This window comes from Oncorhynchus clarkii, chromosome 6 (assembly GCF_045791955.1).
Source record: "Oncorhynchus clarkii lewisi isolate Uvic-CL-2024 chromosome 6, UVic_Ocla_1.0, whole genome shotgun sequence".
NCBI classification, from domain to species: Eukaryota; Metazoa; Chordata; class Actinopteri; order Salmoniformes; family Salmonidae; genus Oncorhynchus; species Oncorhynchus clarkii.
The window spans coordinates 18,611,690-18,630,394 of NC_092152.1; the positions used below are offsets into that span (position 1 = coordinate 18,611,690).

Sequence of the window (18,705 nt, forward strand, 5' to 3'; positions counted from 1 at the left end):
TAAAATGTTATTAGGGACAGTGGTAGAAAAAGTACTCAATTGTCATATGAGTAGAAGTAAATGCTATTTATAAAATTCCTTATATTAAGCAAACTAGATGGCAAAAAGTTGCAGCAGAGTAGCAGAGTAGTCAACCCTATGGCAAAAATGTATGTCCTGAAGGACGCCATTGATGGACATCTCAGTCCATCACCATACCTTGGGTACCTTTTAGAGAGCATGGTGTACCAACTCAGTCTTGCACCAGAGGACAATCTGTTTAGGTGGAACTCAACTGAAAATAGTCAAGTTTTGGAGTGAAGTCAATAACTACACAGACTCTTCTGGGTCAAATCCATTTGAAGAACTGTGCAAAGCTGCACTCACTGCCCTCTCCTTGCCACACTCAAATGCGGAGGTTGAACAGCTGTTCAGCCAAATGAGTGTAGTCAAGTCAAAGTTAAGAAATAGTGTCACTGCACACTCTCAACTCCATACTCCTAGTGCGGCGTGGACTGAAGCTGGCTGGTGATACCTGTTACCAGCATAAACTACCAATTGAAGTTCTGCAGCAGTTTGGCACCACAGCAGCGTACAGCTTTAAGGCCACTCCATCCTCTTCTGCTGGTTCCAGCTCTGTGACAATGCCGTTGGACAGTGAAGATGAAGAGGATTTCCTTGCCAATCTATGATTCATCATATTTACAGTACATATGCAAGGAGTGGACTTTCTGGAACTGGCGGAGACACACAGCTGATGGTGGCACTGCAGTGTCAACGAGAACAGTGGCAATATCTGGAGGAAACCATTGAGCAGCTAGCCAGCCAAGCAGCACAACAACCTGGAGAGAGCTGGAAAGTGATGCCTAGCGCACACATCATTATTTGAGTTAAGTTGCTTGTTCAATAAGATAGCATATATACCTTGTTATTAGCTTGTACCTATAATTGTTGATCAGTTAGGTAGCATGTTAACTACCAATACACTGCATAAAACTATAAATTGTTCAGAATGTGTAGGTTTACTAGTTAAAAAGAAAATAAATGAAATGTAATTGTTCAATAATGTGTAATTGTTCAATAATTCAATGTGTTGTGTTTAAAAATATAAAATATGTTGTGTTTATATTACTTTTACAAATAAAAAAATATGATAAACAAATCTAAACTAACAAATGTCAAATCATATTTTTCACCGAGATGGCCAGTCAATTTGAGTAACGTTATTGTATATTCTACGTAATGACGCAGTTTTACGTTATTACGTAATGGCGTCATCACACAATGACATCACAACGTCTTTTAGCAACAAATTGACCTGCCTCTAGCAACTTCCCCTGAAAATTAGTTGGCAACACTGCCCACAATGCATGCAATGGCTGCAGCATTATGTTGGTGAAGAACAACTTCAGAAACTTGCAGTCAAAACTAAATTACCCTTGATCACATGATTTATGTCAAGTTCATGCAGTCTACATGTAGGCGCAAGTCGGAAACATTTTATCCCCATAATGCAACACTTTGAAAGGCAGTGACCAGCAATGGCCACAGACTTGACAAAAGTGATCCGCTCGAATGAGCCCATTGTTTTTGACCCCAGGAATAGCCCTGTAGAATGACCAAGACTGATTTTTCCCATAACTTTTCCTAGTGTAAACAAACAAATACAGTGCCTTGCGAAAGTATTCGGCCCCCTTGAACTTTGCGACCTTTTGCCACATTTCAGGCTTCAAACATAAAGATATAAACTGTATTTTTTTGTGAAGAATCAACAACAAGTGGGACACAATCATGAAGTGGAACGACATTTATTGGATATTTCAAACTTTTTTAACAAATCAAAAACTGAAAAATTGGCCGTGCAAAATTATTCAGCCCCTTTACTTTCAGTGCAGCAAACTCTCTCCAGAAGTTCAGTGAGGATCTCTGAATGATCCAATGTTGACCTAAATGACTAATGATGATAAATACAATCCACCTGTGTGTAATCAAGTCTCCGTATAAATGCACCTGCACTGTGATAGTCTCAGAGGTCCGTTAAAAGCGCAGAGAGCATCATGAAGAACAAGGAACACACCAGGCAGGTCCGAGATACTGTTGTGAAGAAGTTTAAAGCCGGATTTGGATACAAAAAGATTTCCCAAGCTTTAAACATCCCAAGGAGCACTGTGCAAGCGATAATATTGAAATGGAAGGAGTATCAGACCACTGCAAATCTACCAAGACCTGGCCGTCCCTCTGAACTTTCAGCTCATACAAGGAGAAGACTTATCAGAGATGCAGCCAAGAGGCCCATGATCACTCTGGATGAACTGCAGGGATCTACAGCTGAGGTGGGAGACTCTGTCCATAGGACAACAATCAGTTGAATATTGCACAAATCTGGCCTTTATGGAAGAGTGGCAAGAAGAAAGCCATTTCTTAAAGATATCCATAAAGTGTCGGTTAAAGTTTGCCACAAGCCACCTGGGAGACACACCAAACATGTGGAAGAAGGTGCTCTGGTCAGATGAAACCAAAATTGAACTTTTTGGCAATTATGCAAAACGTTATGTTTGGCGTAAAAGCAACACAGCTCATCACCCTGAACACACTATCCCCACTGTCAAACATGGTGGTGGCAGCATCATGGTTTGGGCCTGCTTTTCTTCAGCAGGGACAGGGAAGATGGTTAAAATTGATGGGAAGATGGATGGAGCCAAATACAGGACCATTCTGGAAGAAAACCTGATGGAGTCTGCAAAAGACCTGAGACTGGGACGGAGATTTGTCTTCCAACAAGACAATGATCCAAAACATAAAGCAAAATCTACAATGGAATGGTTCAAAAATAAACATATCCAGGTGTTAGAATGGCCAAGTCAAAGTCCAGACCTGAATCCAATCGAGAATCTGTGGAAAGAACTGAAAACTGCTGTTCACAAATGCTCTCCATCCAACCTCACTGAGCTCGAGCTGTTTTGCAAGGAGGAATGGGGAAAAAAATTCAGTCTCTCGATGTGCAAAACTGATAGAGACATACCCCAAGCGACTTACAGCTGTAATCGCAGAAAAAGGTGGCGCTACAAAGTATTAACTTAAGGGGGCTGAATAATTTTGCACGCCCAATTTTTCAGTTTTTGATTTGTTAAAAAAGTTTGAAATATCCAATAAATGTCGTTCCACTTCATGATTGTGTCCCACCTGTTGTTGATTCTTCACAAAAAAAATACAGTTTTATATCTTTATGTTTGAAGCCTGAAATGTGGCAAAAGGTCGCAAAGTTCAAGGGGGCCGAATACTTTCGCAAGGCACTGTACATATGGTTGAACAGTGTAAACAAAGTAGTGCCCTACAATCAATGTATATAAACTTTTTTAAACAAAGTTTATTGTAGAAAATATATACATATATTATATATACAAACAGTATAAAAACAGTATAAAAAAAGTCAGGTTTTTAAAAAACAACTAAAAAGCCCAAAAAGTATTAATCTAACAAAAGGCTAAAATCACATTTAAGATTAGGCATCATTAGCACAATAACATTTTAATAGTACTCCAATTTGGCACCAATGGCACAAGGTAAACACAGATATAACATGAAAATATTAAAAACAAATACTCAACAAGGGGCAGAGTTGTGGGTTCAGAACCCATCAGACTCACCACCCATGCTCCCTAGAGAGCAGATCTGTTCCAACATCTCAAACTCTATTCAGAGTTTCACCTCTGAGCTCCTGACCCTACCCTGTTCTCTCCAGAAGCCTTTGACCCCAATGACCCAACAGATTCCAAACGCTCACTCATGTCACTCAGACTGGACCTTACAGAGCTGTTACTATGGAAGCTGTTGCTGTGGATGGAGCTGTAGGAGCAGTTGCTGTAATTAAAACTGTAACCATGTGAGCCTTTGCCGTTACTTTGGTGAGAGAAATTACGACCACGGGAACCTTTGCCATAGGAACCGCTACCCTGAGAGTCATTGCTAAGGGAGCCTTTGGCATACGAGTAATTTCCATGGGAGCCGTTGCTATGGATACTGTTCTCAGTCCCTGACACCTGTCGCCCCTCCGGTTGTGAGGGCGAGGGATCCTTCTGCTGATTCTCTCCACCAGATTTCGCCACACTGGCTACCTCACTAGCAGGGATGGGGGGCACTTCCTGTGGGTCACCCTCTAACCCTAACCCTCTGAGGGTGGCTGGAGCTCCGGGGGTGAATCCGTTGGGCGGGCCCTCTGACGGAGCATTGGGGCCGTCGCCTCCCTGGAAAGACAACCCAGAGAATGAGATTGAATAGGACCCAAGCTACTGACAGATATTCACCACCGACACTCAGAATCTACACTGCTTAACACTTGAATATCTACCAAAGAAACACCATCCCTGACGACAATCTTAGTACATACATACTGTACACCACCCATACCGCACTGAGACTATTTACAGAAGGTGCCGCATCAACCTTATCTCCCGTGTCCTGGTCCCCTGCCCCAACAAGAGGCTGTCCAACACTGGAGGACAGCTGGGGTGGGCCAAAGTCGGACTGGTCAATCCCTGCCATGGAGGCCAACTGGCCCAGTCTGAGAGACATAGCAGAGCATAGGGTATGTGTTAGAATACACAGGATAAACACTGGAGAAGCAGGATAATCATTACACAACAAGTAACGTCCCCTCACATCTAAACCCCCCAGCCTAGAAGTAAGTCTCAATATTTGTCCCATTGAGATGAAACTCCACACATTCAAAGAAAAACTGTCCATTTCTTTCTTTACCGAGGAACTTTGTGAACCCACCAATATATATTTTGCCAGTCACAAGGCTTACCCAGCATCCTTGAGCAGGTCCAGGAAGGCGTGGAACTTGCCGAAGGAGCTCTCGATGCTGTCCAGAACCGCATCGTCCTCCAGAACACTGGAGGGGCCAGTAGCAGGAGCATGCAGTGCCTCCGACAGGGAGAAGTTGATACTGCGCAGCCGAGCGTTCTCCAACTCATACTGAACAGACAGAGCAGTTGATCGACAATTAAAACACACACACAATAAGAATAAAAAAGGGGCATAGGTTACATACAGTACCAGTCAAAAGTTGGGACACACCTACTCATTCAAGGGTTTCTTTATTTTTCTACATTGTAAAATAATAGTGAAGACATCACAATGAAATAACTATGAAATAACACATATGCAATCATGTAGTAACCTAGGCAAAGTAACCACCCTTTGCCTTGATGACAGCTTTGCACACTCTTGGCATTCTCTCAACCAGCTTCATGAGGAATGCTGTTCCAACAGTCTTGAAGGAGTTCCCAAATACACTACTGTTCAAAAGTTTGGGGTCGCTTAGGAATCCATGAAAACATACATGAAATTAGTTGCAAAATTAATAGGAAATATAGTCAAGACGTTGACAAGGTTATAAATAATGATTTTTAATTGAAATAATAGTGTCCCTCAAACTTTGCTTTCGTCAAAGAATCCTCCATTTGCTGCAATTGCAGCCTTGCAGACCTTTGGCATTCTAGTTGTCAATTTGTAGAGGTAATCTGAAAAGAATTCACCCCATGCTTCCTGAAGCACTTCCCACCAGTTGGATTGGCTTGATGGGCACCTCTTACACAGTCAAGCTGCTCCCACAACAGCTCAATAGGGTTGAGATCAGATAACTGTGCTGGCCACTCCATTATAGACAGAATACCAGCTGACTGCTTCTTCCCTAAATAGTTACTACCTAGTTTGGAGCTGTGCTTTGGGTCATTGTCCTGTTGTAGGAGGAAATTGGCTCCAATTAAGCGCCGTCCACAGGGTATGGCATGGTGTTGCAAAATGGAGTGATGATCTTGTAGAAGGAAGGATATTTTACCCTGTACAAATCTCCCACTTTACCACCAGCAAAGCACCCCCTGACCATCACATTGCTTCCACCATGCTTGACATGGCGTCAAGCACTCCATCTTTTCATTTTTTCTGCGTCTCCCGAATGTTCTTCGTAATCCGAACACCTCAAACTTAGATGTCTGTCCAGTGTCTGTGTTCTTTTGCCCATCTTAATTTTTTATTTTTATTGGCCAGTCTGAGATATGGCTTTTTTTTTGCAACTCTGCCTAGGTCAGCATCCCGGAGTCGCCTCTTCACTGTTGACGTTGACTTCCGGCGCCGACAGAGATGGCCGCCTCGCTTCGCGTTCCTAGGAAACTATGCAGTTTTTTGTTTTTTTACGTGTTATTTCTTACATTAGTACCCCAGGTCATCTTAGGTTTCATTACATACAGTCGAGAAGAACTACTGAATATAAGATCAGCATCAACTCACCATCAGTACGACCAAGAATATGTTTTTCGCGACGCGGATCCTGTGTTCTGCCTTACAAACAGGACAACTGAGTGGATCCTATGCAGCGACCCAAAAAAACGACTCCGAAAGAGAGGGAAACGAGGCGGTCTTCTGGTCAGACTCCGGAGACGGGCACAGCGCGCACCACTCCCTAGCATTCTTCTTGCCAATGTCCAGTCTCTTGACAACAAGGTTGATGAAATCCGAGCAAGGGTAGCATTCCAGAGGGACATCAGAGACTGTAACGTTCTTTGCTTCACGGAAACGTGGCTTACTGGAGAGACGCAATCCGAAGCGGTGCAGCCAACAGGTTTCTCCACGCATCGCGCAGACAGGAAAAAACATATTTCTGGTAAAAAGAGGGGCGGGGGCGTATGCCTTATGACTAACGTGACATGGTGCGATGAAAGAAACATACAGGAACTCAAATCCTTCTGTTCACCTGATTTAGAATTCCTCACAATCAAATGTAGACCGCATTATCTACCAAGAGAATTCTCTTCGATTATAATCACAGCCGTATATATCCCCCCCCAAGCAGACACATCGATGGCTCTGAACAAACTTTATTTAACTCTCTGCAAACTGGAAACAATTTATCCGGAGGCTGCATTCATTGTAGCTGGGGATTTTAACAAGGCTAATCTGAAAACAAGACTCCCCAAATTTTATCAGCATATCGATTGCGCAACCAGGGGAGGAAAGACCTTGGACCATTGTTACTCTAACTTCCGCGACGCATATAAGGCCCTGCCCCGCCCCCCTTTCGGAAAAGCTGACCACGACTCCATTTTGTTGATCCCTGCCTACAGACAGAAACTAAAACAAGAGGCTCCCACGCTGAGGTCTGTCCAACGCTGGTCCGACCAAGCTGACTCCACACTCCAAGACTGCTTCCATCACGTGGACTGGGAGATGTTTCGTATTGCGTCAGATAACAACATTGACGAATACGCTGATTCGGTGTGCGAGTTCATTAGAACGTGCGTTGAAGATGTCGTTCCCATAGCAACGATTAAAACATTCCCTAACCAGAAACCGTGGATTGATGGCAGCATTCGTGTGAAACTGAAAGCGCGAACCACTGCTTTTAATCAGGGCAAGGTGTCTGGTAACATGACCGAATACAAACAGTGCAGCTATTCCCTCCGCAAGGCTATCAAACAAGCTAAGCGCCAGTACAGAGACAAAGTAGAATCTCAATTCAACGGCTCAGACACAAGAGGCATGTGGCAGGGTCTACAGTCAATCACGGACTACAGGAAGAAACCCAGCCCAGTCACGGACCAGGATGTCTTGCTCCCAGGCAGACTAAATAACCTTTTTGCCCGCTTTGAGGACAATACAGTGCCACTGACACGGCCTGCAACGAAAACATGCGGTCTCTCCTTCACTGCAGCCGAGGTGAGTAAGACATTTAAACGTGTTAACCCTCGCAAGGCTGCAGGCCCAGATGGCATCCCCAGCCGCGCCCTCAGAGCATGCGCAGACCAGCTGGCCGGTGTGTTTACGGACATATTCAATCAATCCCTATACCAGTCTGCTGTTCCCACATGCTTCAAGAGGGCCACCATTGTTCCTGTTCCCAAGAAAGCTAAGGTAACTGAGCTAAATGACTACCGCCCCGTAGCACTCACATCCGTCATCATGAAGTGCTTTGAGAGACTAGTCAAGGACCATATCACCTCCACCCTACCTGACACCCTAGACCCACTCCAATTTGCTTACCGCCCAAATAGGTCCACAGACGATGCAATCTCAACCACACTGCACACTGCCCTAACCCATCTGGACAAGAGGAATACCTATGTGAGAATGCTGTTCATCGACTACAGCTCGGCATTCAACACCATAGTACCCTCCAAGCTCGTCATCAAGCTCGAGACCCTGGGTCTCGACCCCGCCCTGTGCAACTGGGTACTGGACTTCCTGACGGGCCGCCCCCAGGTGGTGAGGGTAGGCAACAACATCTCCTCCCCGCTGATCCTCAACACTGGGGCCCCACAAGGTTGCGTTCTGAGCCCTCTCCTGTACTCCTTGTTCACCCACGACTGCGTGGCCACGCACGCCTCCAACTCAATCATCAAGTTTGCGGACGACACAACAGTGGTAGGCTTGATTACCAACAACGATGAGACGGCCTACAGGGAGGAGGTGAGGGCCCTCGGAGTGTGGTGTCAGGAAAACAACCTCACACTCAACGTCAACAAAACTAAGGAGATGATTGTGGACTTCAGGAAACAGCAGAGGGAACACCCCCCTATCCACATCGATGGAACAGTAGTGGAGAGGGTAGCAAGTTTTAAGTTCCTCGGCATACACATCACAGACAAACTGAATTGGTCCACTCACACAGACAGCATCGTGAAGAAGGCGCAGCAGCGCCTCTTCAACCTCAGGAGGCTGAAGAAATTCGGCTTGTCACCAAAAGCACTCACAAACTTCTACAGATGCACAATCGAGAGCATCCTGGCGGGCTGTATCACCGCCTGGTATGGCAACTGCACCGCCCTCAACCGTAAGGCTCTCCAGAGGGTAGTGAGGTCTGCACAACGCATCACCGGGGGCAAACTACCTGCCCTCCAGGACACCTACACCACCCGATGTCACAGGAAGGCCATAAAGATCATCAAGGACATCAACCACCCGAGCCACTGCCTGTTCACCCCGCTATCATCCAGAAGGCGAGGTCAGTACAGGTGCATCAAAGCTGGGACCGAGAGACTGAAAAACAGCTTCTATCTCAAGGCCATCAGACTGTTAAACAGCCACCACTAACACTGAGTGGCTGCTGCCAACACACTGACACTGACTCAACTCCAGCCACTTTAATAATGGGAATTGATGGGAAATGATGTAAATATATCACTAGCCACTTTAAACAATGCTACCTTATATAAATGTTACTTACCCTACATTATTCATCTCATACGCATACGTATATACTGTACTCTATATCATCGACGGTATCCTTATGTAATACATGTATCACTAGCCACTTTATACTATACTATGCCACTTTGTTTACATACTCATCTCATTTGTACATACTGTACCCGATACCATCTACTGTATCTTGCCTATGCTGCTCTGTACCATCACTCATTCATATATCCTTATGTACATATTCTTTATCCCCTTACACTGTGTACAAGACAGTAGTTTTGGAATTGTTAGTTAGATTACTTGTTATTACTGCATTGTCGGAACTAGAAGCACAAGCATTTCGCTACACTCGCATTAACATCTGCTAACCATGTGTATGTGACAAATAAAATTTGATTTGATTTGACTGGTGTTTTGCAGGTACTATTTAATGAAGCTGCCAGTTGAGGAATTGTGAGGCATCCGTTTCTCAAACTAGACACTCTAATGTACTTGTCCTCTTGCTCAGTTGTGCACCGGGGCCTCCCACTCCTCTTTCTATTCTGGTTAGAGCCAGTTTGTGAAGGGAGTAGTACACAGCGTTGTATGAGATCTTCAGTTTCTTGGCAATTTCTCGCATGGAATAGCCTTCGTTTCTCAGAACAAGAATAGACTGACGAGTTTCAGAAAAAAGTTATTTGTTTCTGGCCATTTTGAGCCTGTAAACAAACCCACAAATGCAGATGCTCCAGATTCTCAACTAGTCTAAAGAAGGCCAGTTGTATTGCTTCTTTAATCAGACAACAGTTTTCAGCTGTGCTAACATAATTTCAAAAGGGTTTTCTAATAGCCTTTTAAAATGATAAACTTGGATTAACTAACACAATGTGCCATTGGAACACAGGAGTGATGGTTGCTGATAATGGGCCTCTGAAGAGCCTTTGTAGATATTCCATAAAATAAAAAAAATCTGCCGTTTCTAGCAACAAGGGTCATTTACAACATTAACAATGTCTACACTGTATTTCGGATCAATTTGATGTTATTTTACTGGACAAAAAAAAAGCTTTTCTTTTAAAACAAGGACATTTCTAAGTGACCAGAAACTTTTGAACGTTAGTGTATGCTGATCACTTGTTGGCTGCTTTTCCTTCACTCTGCAGTCCAACTCATCCAAAACCCATCTCAATTGGGTTGAGGTTGGGTGATTGTGGAGGCCAGGTCATCTGATGCAGCACTCCATCACCCTCCTTGGTCAAATAGCCCTTACACAGCCTGGAGGTGTGATTTGGGTCATTGTCCTGTTGAAAAACAAATGATAGTCCCACTAAGTGCAAACCAGATGAGATGGCGTATCGCTGAAAAATGCTGTGGTAGCCATGGTGGTTAAGTATGCCTTGAAATCTAAAGAAATTCCTGACAGTGTCACCAGCAAAGCACCCCTACACCATCACACCTCCTCCCTCCATGCTTCACTGTGGGAACCAGACATGCGAAGGTCATCCCGTTCACCTACTCTGCATCTCAAAGAAACGGCGGTTGGAACCAAAAATATCAAATTTGGACTCAGACCAAAAGGACAGATTTCCACCGGTCTAATGTCCATTGCTCGTGTTTCTTGGCCCAAGCACGTCTCTTCTTCATATTGGTGTCCTTTAGTAGTGGTTTCTTTATAGCAATTCGACCTTGAAGGTCTGATTAACTCAGTCTTCTCTGAACAGTTGATGTTGAGATGGATCGGTTACTTATTTGGGCTGCAATTTCTGAAGCTGGTAACTAATGAACTTATCCTTTGCAGCAGAGGTAACTCTGGGTCTTCCTTTCCTGTGGCGGTCCTCATTAGAGCCAGTTTCAACATAGCGCTTGGTTTTTGCAACTGCACTTGAAGAAACGTTCAGTTCTTAAAATGTTCTGCAATGACTGACCTTCATGTCTGAAAGTAATGATGGACTGTAGTTCCTCTTGTCTTATTTGAGCTGCTCTTGCCATAAATCACTAAAGCTGGAGACTCTTCCTTCCCTCACTAACTTTAAGCACCAGCTGTCAGAGCAGCTCACAGATCACTGCCCCTGTACATAGCTCATCTGTAAATATCCCATCCAATCTACCTCATCCCCATACTGTATTTATTTTTTCATCTTGCTCCTTTGCACCCCAGTATTTCTACTTGCACAGTCATCTTCTGCACATTCTACCATTCCAGTGTTTAATTGCTATACTGTAATTACTTCGCCACCATGGCCTATTTATTGCCTTACCTCTCTTATCCTACCTCATTTGCACATGTTGTATATAGATTTTTCTACTGTATTATTGACTGTGTTTGTTTATTCCATGTGTAACTCTGTGTTGTTGTATGTGTCGAACTGCTTTGCTTTATCTTGGCCAGATCGTAGTTGCAAATGAGAACTTGTTCTCAACTAGCCTACCTGGTTAAATAAAATGTGAAAAAAATAAAGACTTGGTCTTTTACCAAATAGGGCTATCTTCTGTAAACCACCCCTACCTTGTCACAACACAACTGATTGGCTCAAACGCATTAAGGAAATACATTTGACAAATGTACTTTTAACAAGGCACACCTGTTAATTGAAATGCATTCCAGGTGACTACCTCATAAAGCTGGTTGAGAGAATGCCAAGAGTGTGCAAAGCTGTCATCAAGGCAATGGGTGGCTACTTTGAAGAATCTCAAATATAAAATAAATTTTGAATTGTTTAACAATTTTGTATTTACTACATGATTCCATATGTTATTTCATAGATTGGATGTCTTCACTATTATTCTACAATGTATAAAATAGTACAAATAAAGAAAAATCCTTGAATGAGTAGTGTCCAAACCTTTGACTGGTACTGTACATGTATGCAAGTCATACCATCTTCTCACAAAAATGGTAGAATATTGTATACTCTGCATTTTAGTCTTACTAGTACAAAAGATTGGGATGACAGTCCGTACCTCCATGAGACGAGTGTCTGCCTTCACTCTGGCCCTCCTTTCCTCTGCTAGTCTGAGCCGACACTCCTCCAGCTCCACCTGTAGGAAAAACAGGAGAACTGCACTCCATCACTGTCAAATCAAAACACCCGTGTCAGTATGTCTGCCTGCCCGTCAGTCAGTGGGAGAGAAAACATGCCTGGTGTTTGTGGGGCTTGTCAATCAGGATGCACCTCAGTTTGAAGTAATCCATTTTCAAAATGCCCCACTAAGTACAGCATGTGCACTGTCTGCTACCATATGGGCTTTACCTGTACACGTCTGTACTGTCTGACAGTGATCCTCTCATGAAGACTAAGTGGTGACAGACTTTCTGTCTCAACCGCTTCCTCCTCTCCCTCCTCCTCTGACTCAGTCTCCATTGTCACCTTGACAGTGGCAGCCCCCTGAAGAAGACCATATATTAGACATCAACAGAACATATGACCACAACACAGGCCAGGCACATATCGATTACATGTGGCCAGAAAGTGTCAGAATTAGTCTCTAACAGTGTGTTAGACAAATTGATTGCTTACCTCAAAGCTCTGCTCTGCCACTGTATTACCTGGAGGAAGTCCTCTGTCAAGATAGGAGGACATGAAAGGACATGAAAAGAAGAGGATATTCAACCACTCATGGAGGACAATGGAAGTTGATTTTAGTCTTTATTATTGAAATTAAGATAAATAAAGGCGTTTCATCTTGTAGGAGGAAGATTCCTGTAGTCATTCTCCTCAACGACTGCCCTTACCTCTGTCGTCCAGCACGTTCTGCAGTGCGCCATGGGATACACCTGCTGGAGCAGGGGTGTGGCTGCTGGGCAACAACTGGACTCCGCCTACCGGCCAACGACAACCTGCGAGGACCTGGGGCAGAACCATATATGGTCAACGCCAGCAGGAAATGATAGGTCGGCAGTTGAAAATAATGTGATTATTAATAGAACATCACAGGGTTCATTCGTATGGTAACTACATAGGGAAGTTTCATCTCAACACGATATGAAACTGGATACGTCACACATGTCAAACAAAGCATTACGTACACTGGTAGCAAGCAAAGAGAGAGGATGCCAGAGTTAGTTACATGTATTTACTATTGGTTAACTACCGCTATTAGACTTTTAGATACCGGGCAACCGTAATGCTACTTCCTAGCTCCAGAAAGGATGTGGTGGCTCTAGTTACATTTACCCATTTAAAACATATCCACTGTTATAGTGTATAGTACCACAGGGTGACTGTGTGTTTGGAGGCTTAGTATTGAGAGGCTGATGGCTAAGGGAGAGTTAACAGTGACCTGGATTGTGTTCATTATGGAATGCAACCGGAAACAAAATAAATGTTTCCTATTGGACAAGTCTAGGTGGGCCCTCTATATTTCAGTCCATTGTTTTCCGTTTGGAGCCTATAATGAACACGACTGTGGGCACATCTCTGCATCACTGGGGGGGCAAAGGTCAAAGAGAGAATGCCTTGGAAACAAATATCTACTCCCTTGAGAGTTGATGATCAAAAGTACCTATCCTAAATGTTGCTTTTCCTCTAGCTGTATTTCCCAGTATTCTTCTCTTAAGGATTGGAGGTTTCTGTGAGTCTTTGAGGGCTGGGGGCTTGATCCAGGAGTACTACAACATAAAACACGGAGCACATACTACTGAGAAACCACCATCATCAACCCCAAGACACATCTTCACACATGTATAATACAGTATGTATGTATGTTTACTTTAATAGCCAGATAGGCCAGGAGAAAATGTATCCCTACCTGAGAGGATTGACCATTAGCGTTCATGAGAACTCTTTCGATCACAGACTTCATCAGGTCGTTGTCTGTGCGAGGAGGAGAGGAGTAAGAACCACTCGTGTTAGGCCTATAACAAACTCTCAAAGGAAAAAACTGCAAAACGAGTAGATATTTTATTTTTATTTAACTAGGCAAGTCAGTTAAGAACAAATTCTTATTTACAATGACAGCCTAGGAACAGTGGGTTAACTGCCTGTTCAGGGGCAGAACGACAGATTTGTACCTTGTCAGCTCGGGGGTTTGAACTTGCAACCTTCCTGTTACTAGTCCAACGCTCTAACCACTAGGCTACCCCGCCGCCCCATATGATCATTCTGAGATGTCTACTTCCAAAATATACCCTTTTGACAGGTGCCATGAGTAAAACAATCCCATCCAATCAGAGCAGTGTCAGTTGGAACTTACCCACCAAGGGGTTCCTCCTGATATCCAGGACACAGAGAGTAGAGTTGGACTTTAGAGCCTCCAGCAGAGACCGTGTCCCATCGTTGGACAAACCACACTTCTGCAGATCCAAGGCTAGGAAAACAATGCAAAAAACTACAGTCAATAGCACTATTAACAAAGAAGTTTTGATATAGTGTTCCTTAATATACACAACCCTGGATTCGAGCCCAAGGAAACTTGACTTGAAAGTGGGTCAATGAGACTGAACATGTCCTCTGACCTTTGACCCAGAGGTCCTCAGCCAGTTCCTGTGCGAGGGCGGCCGCCCCTCTGTCTCCCACCAGGGTGTTGCAGTTGAGAGTGACCCGGCGGAGGCCTCCCATGCCCTCGAATTCAGGCCTCCTGTACCTCAGAGATTCGGCCCAGGCTGCACTGTGCCTCCGCATTGCCTGATGCTGCAATGCAGGGGAGAGGTCAGTAAATTGGAGGTCACACACACAACCCCAAACACCACACAACAAGGATGCACGATTCTGCCCAATTGTTGAATGTGTAATGACTTCAATACAGATCTTCTCTGAGTATGTCATACTGACCATCCCCACTAGAGGGAAACAGAGCTCACTGTAATGACAGTCACAGATGGCACACATACTCATTCCATTTATCAATTGTGTGTCAAGGCTTAAAAAACCTACTTTAACAGATCTCTTCACAGTCATCTACACTGACTGAAGTGGATTTAACAAGTGACATCAATAAGTGATCCTAGCTTTCACCTGGATTTACCTGGTCGGTCATGGGAAAAGCAAGTGTTCTTAATGTTTTGTATACTCAGAGTATATAAATCTTGGATTGCTAGCCATTGTGCGGCTTTGAAGCCACCGGTTGGCCATATTGGTGCTCCCCAGTAGGAGCGGTCCTCCATAGGAATTAATGGAATTCTACAGTCTCTCAATTAAAAGTATTAAAATAAAAAAATTACATGTAATACTTTTGTTATAGTGGGGACAGGAACATTAGTTCTCAAAAAAATTATACTTTAAGGAAAATGTGTGTATGTACAGTACCAGTCCAAAGTTTGGACACACCTACTCATTCAAGGGTTTTTCTTTATTTTTACTATTTTCTACCTTATAGAATAATATTGAAGACATCAAAACTATGAAATAACACATATGGAATCATGTAGTAAGCAAAGTCACCCTTTGCCTTGATGACAGCTTTGCACATTCTAGGCATTCTCTCAACCAGCTTCATGTGGTAGTCACCTGGAATGCATTAAAATTAGCAGGTGTGCATTGTTAAAAGTACATTTGTGGAATTTCTTTCCTTCTTAATGCGTTTGAGGCCATCAGTTGTGTTGTGACAAGGTAGAGATGGTATACAGAACATGGTATTTTAGCAAATAGACTAAGTCCATATTAAAGCAAGAACAGCTCAAATAAGCAAAGAAAAACGACAGTCCATCATTACTTTGAGACATCAGTCAATGCGGAACATTTCAAGAACTTTGAATGTTTCTTCAAATGCAGTCGAAAAAGAATAATGGTGCCGGAGATGGCTGCCCTTTTACGTGCTCCTAACCAACTGTGCTATTTTGGTGGCTTTTTTGCGTTGTTTGTAACTTTTTTTGTACATAATGTTGCAGCTACCGTCTCTTATGACCGAAAATAACTTCTGGACATCAGAACAGCGATTACTCACCTCAACAAAGATTTTTTTCTTTAACAAGTCCGACGTGAAGGAAATACCGCTTTCTCGGGAACAGGCCAAAATCCCCGTCATTTGCGTGAAGGAAAGACGGAGAAAAAGGGGGCGGCGGTCGGGCTGCCTTCTGAGAATTCATAGGCAAGTGAGTAAACCCCCACTGCCATCCGTTCTATTGGCCAACGTGCAATAATTGGAAACAAGAGGAAAATAAACAATAGACCACCTTTACTCCACACACAGAGACTCATACAAAGCTCTCCCTCGCCCTCCATTTGGCAAATCTGACCATAATTCTATCCTCCTGATTCCTTCTTACAAGCAAAAACTAAAGCAGGAAATACTAGTAACTCGCTCAATACGGAAGTGGTCAGATGATGAGGATGCTACGCTACAGGACTGTTTTGCTAGCACAGACTGGAATATGTTCCGGGATTCATCTAATGGCATTGAGGAGTATACCACATCAGTCACTGGCTTCATCAATAAGTGCATAGACAAAGTCATCCCCACAGTGACCGTACGTACATATCCCAACCAGAAGCCATGGATTACAGGCAACATTCGCATCGAGCTAAAGGCAAGAGCTTTCAAGGAAAGGGACACTAATCCCGACGCTTATAAGAAATCCCGATACGCCCTCAGACGAACCATCAAACAGGCAAAGCATCAATACAGGATTAAGATCGAATCCTACTACACCAGCTCTGACGCTCGGCGGATGTGGCAGGGCTTGAAAACTATTATGGACTACAAAGGGAAACAAAGCTGTGAGCTGCCCAGTGACGCAAGCCTACCAGACAAGCTAAATGCATTTTATGCTCGCTTCGAGGCAAGCAAAAATGAAGCATGCATGAGAGCATCAGCTGTTACGGACGACTGTGTGATAACGCTCTCGGTAGCAGATGTGAGCAAGACCTTTAAACATGTCAACATTCACAAAGCAGCGGGGCCAGACGGATTACCAGGACTGGGACTCAAAGCATGCGCTGACCAACTGGAAAGTGTATTCATTGGCATTTTCAACCTCTCCCTGATGGAGTCTGTAATACCTACATGTATCAAGCAGACCACCATAGTCCCTGTGCCCAAGGGAACGAAGGTACCGCCCCGTAGCACTCGCTTCGGTAGCCATGAAGTACTTTGAAAGGCTGGTCATGGCTCACATCAACAGCATCCTCCCAGATACCCTAGACCCACTCCAATTCATATACCGCCAAACAGATCCACAGATGATGTAATCTCTACTGCACTCTACACTGCCCTTTCCCACCTGGACAAAATAAACACCTATGTGAGAATTCTGTTGAACGACAGCTCAGCATTCAACACCATAGTGCCCACGAAGCTCATCACTAAGCTAAGGACACTGGGACTAAACACTACCCTCTGCAACTGGATCATGGACTTCCTGATAGGCCGCCCCCAGTTAGTAAAGGTAGGCAACAACATGTCTTCCACGCTGATCCTCAACACTGGGGCCCCTCAGGGGTGCGTGCTTAGTCCCCTACTGTACTCCCTTAGTCCCCTACTGTACTCCCTGTTTGCTGATGACACAACAGTGGTAGGTCTGATCACGAAAACGATGAGAGAGCCTATAGGGAGGAGGTAAGAGACCTTGCCAGTGTAGTGCCAGGACAACAACCTCTCCCTCAATGTGAGCAAAACAAAAGGAGCGGATCAAGGACTTCAGGAAAAGGCGGGCCGAACAGGCCCCCATTAACAGCAGCACCATTGAGAGCATCCTGACCGGTTGCATCACCGCCTGGTATGGCAACTGCTCGGCATCTGACCGTAAGGCGCGATAGAGGGTAGTGCGTACGGCCCATTACATCACTGGGGCCAAGCTCCCTGCCATCCAAGACCTATATACTAGGCATGGTCAAAGGAAAGCCCCAAAAATTGCCAGACTCCAGTCAGCCAAGTCATAGACTGTTCGCTCTGCTACCGCACGGCAAGCACTACCGGAGCACCAAGTCTCAGACCAAAAGGCTCCTTAACAGTTTCTACCCTCAAGCCATAAGACTGTTGAACAATTACTCAAATGGCCACCCGGACTATTTACATTATCACCCCCCTACATTTGTTTTTTTACACTGCTGCTACTCGCTGTTTATTATCTATGCATAGTCACTTCACCCCTACCTACATGTACAAATTACCTCGACTAACCTGTACCACCGCACATCGACTCTGTACCGGCACCCCCTGTAGAAAGCCTCGTTATTTTATTGTGTTACTTTAGATTATTTGGAAAATATTTTCATACCTCTTTCTTGAACGGCACTGTTGGTTAAGTGCCTATAAGTAAGCATTTCACGGTAAGGAATACACCGACTGTATTCGGCGCATGTGAAAAAATAAAGTTTGATTTGAAAAACCATCAAGCACTATGGTGAAACTGACTCATGAGGACCGCCACAGGAAAGGAAGACCCAGAGTTCTCTGCTGCAGAGGATGAGTTCATTAGAGTTACCAGCCTCAGAAAATTTCTGCCCAAATAAATGCTTCAGAGTTCAAGGAACAGACACATCTCAAAATCAACTGTTCAGAGGAGACTGTGTGAATCAGGCCTTCATTGTCAAACTGCTGCAAAGAAACCATTAATAAAAGGAGACCAATAAGAAGAGACTTGCTTGGGCCAAGAAACAAGAGAAATGAACA

General features: G+C 44.1%; 1 protein-coding gene across 2 annotated transcripts in view; it reads right to left on the bottom strand.

The window, feature by feature from the left end:
- Window positions 1-3,320: 3,320 nt before the first annotated feature.
- The window catches only part of LOC139411939 (centrosomal protein 78), a 32,799-nt gene continuing 17,414 nt past the window's right edge, over window positions 3,321-18,705 (bottom strand). Inside the window, exons 6-16 of one of the 2 annotated variants that reach the window (XM_071158704.1) lie at window positions 14,612-14,786; window positions 14,350-14,463; window positions 13,906-13,970; window positions 13,660-13,765; window positions 12,890-13,004; window positions 12,675-12,717; window positions 12,408-12,542; window positions 12,118-12,195; window positions 4,787-4,956; window positions 4,423-4,540; window positions 3,321-4,223 (exon numbers count right to left, since the gene is read on the bottom strand). In XM_071158704.1, coding sequence (XP_071014805.1) covers window positions 3,684-4,223; window positions 4,423-4,540; window positions 4,787-4,956; window positions 12,118-12,195; window positions 12,408-12,542; window positions 12,675-12,717; window positions 12,890-13,004; window positions 13,660-13,765; window positions 13,906-13,970; window positions 14,350-14,463; window positions 14,612-14,786 — 1,659 coding nt within the window. In that variant the 3' untranslated portion in view covers window positions 3,321-3,683. Of the gene's footprint in view, window positions 4,224-4,404; window positions 4,541-4,786; window positions 4,957-12,117; window positions 12,196-12,407; window positions 12,543-12,674; window positions 12,718-12,889; window positions 13,005-13,659; window positions 13,766-13,905; window positions 13,971-14,349; window positions 14,464-14,611; window positions 14,787-18,705 lie in introns of both variants that reach the window. The other variant, XM_071158703.1, reaches the window with a different exon arrangement.